This window comes from Poecilia reticulata, linkage group LG4 (genome assembly GCF_000633615.1).
Source record: "Poecilia reticulata strain Guanapo linkage group LG4, Guppy_female_1.0+MT, whole genome shotgun sequence".
Lineage (NCBI taxonomy): Eukaryota > Metazoa > Chordata > Actinopteri > Cyprinodontiformes > Poeciliidae > Poecilia > Poecilia reticulata.
Window position 1 is genome coordinate 28,902,378 of NC_024334.1, and position 7,022 is coordinate 28,909,399.

The window sequence follows — 7,022 nt, forward strand, 5'->3', positions numbered from 1 at the left end:
GTGGATACTCCCTACATGTCAAATATTTCATACAATTCAAAACAAGTTAATAATAGTTTGAGGTATACTGTTTTCCTGGTTGTGGCTTACATGGTCATCAATCATGGGATAAAGACGGGAAAATTATTTACAGGCTAAACATGTGTATTTCCATGTTAATAATTGGCACCCTACTATAGCAACACTGAGGATTAAGATCACTTTCACTGTGTATTAACCAGCACCATCAATAATAATCTAATCTACTGCTCAGCAAAGGAACACAGCCCTGCACAGATAACATCAAAACAATGCACTGGCCATTAAGAGGGTGGTGGGTAGAAACAAAGACTCAGTGAATGAATACATGAATGAAGCACAAAATGAATGGCTTCAATACCAAAATAAAACATAAATCTAAGCATTGCTCCAGATACTACTTCACACCTTTACAGAATGCAGATCCATCTTAAAGCTTTGTATATAATATCATAGCACTATTATCTCCATAATAATCAGGGTGATTGAACTGGCATAGCTCATTCCAATGGATAGAAGACAGGGCACCAGCTGTTCTCTGTTTTCCACTGGCACTCAAAACATGACAGGTGTGTTTTAATTACAGCTATACATGGACCAAAAAAAATGGGGTCATTAAGAATAAAGACTTGATGGATAAAAGATCATGAAGTAATTTAAAACAGATATTATATTTTAATTATTTTAAACAGTTTTTAACAAACCACTACTTGGGTCTGGTTTTCAGCTTTGTATTCCTGCACAAGCTCACTGCAGTGCTGGTTGTTATTGTTTAACTAATATTGTGCATCACTAGTCTTCCAATCTGTTAACAATATAAGGAGACGTAGATAGAGGAGGCCTTGAAATGCGCTTTGCTAAGCACTCACCAACTACTGCATCGCTCACATCTTAATCAGCTGCAGCAGGGTGTCAGGGAAAGAAACGGTGTGGGTGAGCAAGTTCTTTTAACTCAATAAACTGTCTCCCCCAGGCAAACGATACACTTTCTGAATATCAAAATACTGAAGCATGAAAAAAGGGAAAAAAAAGAAAAATAGGAAGACAGAAATTCTGTTAAATAATTTTACTTTCAGTAGAAAGTAAAATAAGAAGGATTATGATCTTTTTTTAATCAAGCAGGTAGGTTTGTATTCCTCTAACAAAGGACATTTTAGAAATGTAATACAGTGGTCATTAAACTGTTCAAGCAACATGCATTTAGTTAAACTACACAATTAGTGATGTACTAGTCCTGAATACAAAACTCCCATTTTTGCTGCCGTCATTACAAACTGGTTTGCTACAGAAATTTAAAAAAAGAGTGAAGGTATTAAAAAAATCGACTGGTTTGTCCTACTTTAAATTCAATCTAATGTAAAAGAAAGTGCTGCAGTCAGTCTATATTTAATAACACATGCTGATCTTATTTGTCTTATGAAAAGGAAAAAAAACCAAGGCACAGGAGAATGTATTTCTCAGGGCTCAATAATGCTATTTCTTTCTGCCGTTGCTTATATTACAGTCTGTTTCCCCTGACAATACCAAAACAAATGACAATTGTCTAATATCTTCAGAAATAAATTTTATCTTGCAATATTAGTCATATGGAATAAGTACGTTGGTACTTTAATTTAGTCCTTTTAGGATTACAAAATCTTCTGTGTCTCATTATGCCTGCTTTAGTTAAGACTTATAGATATTACGATGAATGGTTAAAGCAGTGGTCCCCAAACTACGGCCCGCGGGCCGGATCTGGCCCACCTCCACATTTGGTCAGGCTCCCTCAACAATACCAGAGAGCATTCAGATTTTTTTTCATATACCGTACTTTCCGGACTTTAAGCCGCTTATATGTGGATTTTTCTTCAACCACCAGGGGGCTCTTTAGCAGGAAGTGAATCATTGGAAGTCAAAATTGGAAATAAAAGAAAGCACCCATTAAAACAGAATTAGGTTTTAATAGGGAATTTAAATTTGAGAATGTTGTTGATCAGTTAAATAGCATTGAGGAGAAAAAGAAGATTTTTCTTTTCTTTTTTTTTTATAATACTGGGATCTTTATGAGAATTTGAGGTACAGATATTAGGATCCAGTAGATGACAGTAGTGCAACAATAATGAATGCAAGCTGCTGTTGAAATCTAAAGAAGAAGAAGAAGGCGCCCATTTTCATTTAGCACATGCTAATAGCAGACACGAAGGATCAGCACTTTTACTGTTACAGTTACCGTTTGGAAACTATCGTAATCAGTTCAGTTAAATCTAAACTTGGCAACTTTTCTTTTTCAACCGTAATGAATGTGATATTCAATTGACCTGTTATTACTCAAATTTTGGGTGTCCGCCCCCTTCTGCTGCTGCTGCATCGTTGTGGAAAACCTGGAGCKRCAGAGATATCTGCGGCTTATATGTGTATGTTTACTGGTTTAAAAAATAACTAAAAACTTTGGGGTTGTGGCTTATAGTCTGGTGCGGCTCATAGTTCGGAAAATACGGTCTATAATCCTTCCTGGATTTTTTCTGTGAAGAACCCAGACAGGGTTATTTGGTTATTATTTATTTCATTAATAGTGCTATTATTTATTTCCTGATTTTTGTTCTGTGAAGAACCCAGAGAGAGTTATTTGATTGTGCTTTCTGGAAAACAATACATTTTTACATTTAGGCACTCCTACAATCGTCACACTTTTTCTGTTACAAACTGACTCCGGCCCCCCACTAGAGAAGGGAGAAGTTATGTGGCCCTCACAGGAAAAAGTTTGGGGACCCCTAGTTTAAAGGAATTAAATACACTAATCCAAAAAACAATCATCCCATCGGTTAGCAAAATGGACAAAATCAACTCAACTTCTGTTAAATTCTAAATGTTGTATGTTAATCACTAATCAACAGTAAAAAAAAAACCCTGAACACAAAAAATGCTAATAAGGATACTAATGTCTATGCAAATACATTCTGTGCAAAAGTGTGATATGAATATTAATCAGGTTGATTGAGCGGGGAAATTTGGAAATGTTAGGATAACCCGCCTTGAAGATGCATTTCTCTCTTGACTGATTGATTCTGTTTCTTTCAAAGGAAATTGCGCTGTATGTCATCCTAGGCTGACAGTGACAGAACATTGACCTATGACTACAGTTTATACACAGGACAGGAAAAAATCTATCATGCACACTGAGCCTACTCTGTAGCTCCTAGAGACACAAGTCAAACGATAGACAGGCCTCATATGTTACCATCAAGGGATGAATTGTCTATTCCAGAAATAAATGCAAGTTGTAAAATCATGTGATATTTAAATCTCATTTCATCAAGAAATTCTCATTACGTATGCCAAAGGTCTCATTTTACACCTGCAGCAATCAAAAAACAATGAGCAAATTTCTGAAACTGATTCTCACTCCAGCTTTCACACAAACTGAAAGTTTGCTCATCCCAGTGAGGCTATGTTGCATTCAGGGGTGAAAGTAAGGGGATACGGCAGGGTACTGCGTACCCCTAAAAGATTTAGCGGGGGTACGCAGTACCTGCAAGAGAGGGGAGCGGCTGTCTGCTGTAAAAAATGAATGGGTTCACTGTGCAGCTGTGAGTTCACCCACTAATCAGCCGTGACTGATTAATTTTTCAAAAACAATCTAAAACACGACTTAATCAGTTAATAAATCGCTTTTTTCCCATTTCATATTGTTTCTGAACTGTTCGTGCTATGCTAGAGCAGCGGTGCAACATGTCGATCCGGAAGGTTTTGAGTCGATCTCGGCATTAGGTGACAAACTGAACGCCGCAGGACGCTGAGACCCGCACGTCCTCATCTGATTGGCTTAAAACGTTTGTAACTTTATGAAAGAACAACAACAAAAAAATAAATAAAACGTGTTCAAATTAATGACACAACAGCAATAATGATCTCAGTAATTATTGTTTCAACAAGGTGTTGCGCAATTCTGTGCGTTTCGGTTCCATTACCAAAATAGCAGAGCACGAGTTTAAAATTAACTAATCAACCACCGCTGTGTCCAGGGAGACTTATTAATGATTGCAAAATAAATATCAAGCCTGCAAACCTGATATCGTAACGGACTAAATGTTATGTTTTTAATCTCTAGACGGCTTGTGAAGCGCAGGCGGTTGCCACGGCAACGGGTGTGTTTAAATAACAGGGAGAGAGAGAATAAAAATGTGCGAGTGGTTTCGAGTTGATCACCTGTTCGGGTTGTTTTAACTTTTTTTAACTGTGGCGCATCACAGCCGCTGTAATTTCTGAACGTTCAATAAACGACAGACAAACTTGGACTAATTACCTCATTCTTTGTGAGTATAAGTCATTTACAACAAACATCAAACACGGTAAATATGTTTCATTAGGTATTTAAACAAATGGCTACTACCGCGATAATTATGTGAAATTAAATTAATTGTCTAATATAAAAAAATAGTTTGGTGCTGTCGGGCTCAGAGTCTGAGAGACTTTTCCTTTATCAAACACGTGTTGCCTCTTATTTAGTGGAAATATTTATGTTGATGAGACTTTCTCCAAAATAATAACCTTTTTCAACCTTTATAGCTCCACTGTTGAAAATGAGCCTCTAACATTCACAAATGACAGTGAAATAAAATCCAGTCCAACATCTGGTTTGAGGTGATTCCTCTGGAACCTGTTGGAGGAAAAATATCCCAACTTCAGAAGATGTGCTTTTAACCTAACAGAGCTCTGTGGTTCCTCCTATCAGTATGAGAGTCAGGATGAGGAGGCGCCATGTTAGGAAGAGAAGTGGAAGCTGCAGGATCTTCAGAACAAACAGGTCATGATGCTAAGCTACTGATTATCCCTCCGTCTGGACACAAGATCAATATAACCAGTTTAAAAGCTAAAATGAATGGTTATAAACCAGACATGGAAAATTGGGATGCACTCTATGCCATGATGTTCAGAATTTAGGTCTCATGGCATCTCAAGGTGTCAACATTGCAACCAGTGGGCTGAGAGAGGAAATACAGCTTTATTTTGTAGCAATTCAAGAGCTACCCAGCTGTTATCACTTCGCAAAAATTTAATCAGCACAGAAACTGCAAAGCACACAAAGAAGCTACATATATATATATTGTCATGGTACCCCCAAGAATTTAAAACTACTTTCACCCCTGCCTCTATTGCTCATGGAAAGAGTCACATCACTCTCTTCCATATCAGGACTGCACAGTGAGCAGAGCTGCAGCTCTATGAAGGAACCTGAAAAACTGAGCCAACTGCACAATTTTATCTAAAACAGATAACAGAGAATGGCAGGAGTCATGTTTGTGCTGCCACATGTAGGTCAAGTACAATTTTTTTCTCTACTGGATCTGGCACACTCTGTCAGTCACAGCCGGTGCAGCCGTGTCATCATAAAGTACACATCCACCCTGCATCTAAAGAAAGTTGTTTACCTCCACAAATGGCCATCTGAAATAAAAAGCAAATGGTTTGAATTCTTTCCCTCAGTACACATCTCTTGCAATCCAGCGGCACAGAGTAATTATAGCCAGTGCCCTTTCTTATCTTTGCACTGGTAGCAGCAATGCTCTGCAAAGCTGGCACTGAACCCAAGTTCTGTTATACCAATCAGGCCTGCAGTGCATGGCTCTAAACAATATAGGATGTTTTAACAGTTATAGATGTATTTGCATCATACAGACACATCCACTTTCCCACCAATTCTGGAATAAAATAAACATCGGAACAAATGTATCCATTAACTGTATCAATCATCCAAGAAGACAAGTCAGGTGTTTTCTATCTTCTCATGTGATGTTATCTGTTCATTTAAGCAGTGAACAAAGTGAAGGTGAAGCAGACAGCAATGATATAATAATTGACTTTAGTGTTGAGTCACACAGTGTAGAGTGTGGCAACAAGTTAGCAGTAATTTGAATCTATTTTTAGCAGATGATGGGCTGTTATTCTGGGGATGCCCAAACAGGGGGCATGTAAGTGTGTCTGAGAGTGTTTCTGCCCGTCTGTGTGTTTGAGTTTGTTTATCCAAACAGCGAGGGTCCTTACCTTCTATGGATGGGGCTTGGTCCTGGGCCGAGTACAGCATTTCCTTGAAGGCCTGGTGAAGACATGAGTGTTAAAATGATGGATGGCTGCAGACATGCGCCCAGAAAACATGAAAGAACTCATGTTTGCTTAAGGTTTACATCTCTGTGTTTTAGTTAAGTTTTTAATTCGCACACAAAATGTGACCTCAAGAGTCTTGACAAGACAAACACCTTGAATTTATATCAATGTATACACAATTGTGATTCAGTTTTAATCACTTCAGGTCACTCAAGTCCAATCCAATCAAATTTGATCATTTAATAACTATTTGTAAAAGGTTTTCAATCTGCTGTTTCGTTTGAAAAACTGCTTACCAATTATAAATACAGATTTGACTAAATGCATGTTTTAAATTTCTATAATGACACAAGCAACCATCACTATGGATCAGCACAGAACCTTTCATATGTCCTGTAACCAAAACCCTGTGACTGTACACAGTGCACTCGTCCCCCCGCCCCCAGTACAGTAAACAGGAGTATTTAAAGACATCTCAACTGAAAATACTGCTTCTGTAAGGAGCATGTATGAACAAGCAGGCAAGCAGGGAGCCTCGGCACATTTTAAAGGTTCCTCACGAGAGATACAGCAAACTTGCAGCAAGCAGACGGTAACATAACTTACGAATGGAAAGTTTTAGTTATCTAAGCTTTTAAGATCTAAACATTTGAAAAAACAATTAATATATGTTCCCTCAAGCAGCCTTTCATAAAAAAAAAAAATTAAAATAAGATGCAGAAATATAAACATCCATATGACAAACTTCTAGTGCTGAGTCAAAACCTAGGTTTATTTCTAAAAAAGTCTGTTGTCACTTCAGCCTTGAGTTTTTTTTAACAACAAAGCAGTGAGGGAGCACTGTGGGAAATCCTATGTGTGGGCAAGAATCACTCATCAACAAAGTGCATTATTCTTGTTGATAGCTGATACTAATGCCCCCC

The 7,022-nt window shown here is 37.8% G+C and overlaps 1 protein-coding gene across 1 annotated transcript in view; it reads right to left on the reverse strand.

The window, feature by feature from the left end:
- Positions 1-7,022, reverse strand: part of xpr1a (xenotropic and polytropic retrovirus receptor 1a) — a 66,463-nt gene that overhangs the window by 54,671 nt on the left and 4,770 nt on the right. Inside the window, exon 2 of the mRNA XM_017304390.1 lies at positions 6,040-6,091. Coding sequence (XP_017159879.1) covers positions 6,040-6,091 — 52 coding nt within the window. The remainder of the gene's footprint in view (positions 1-6,039; positions 6,092-7,022) is intronic.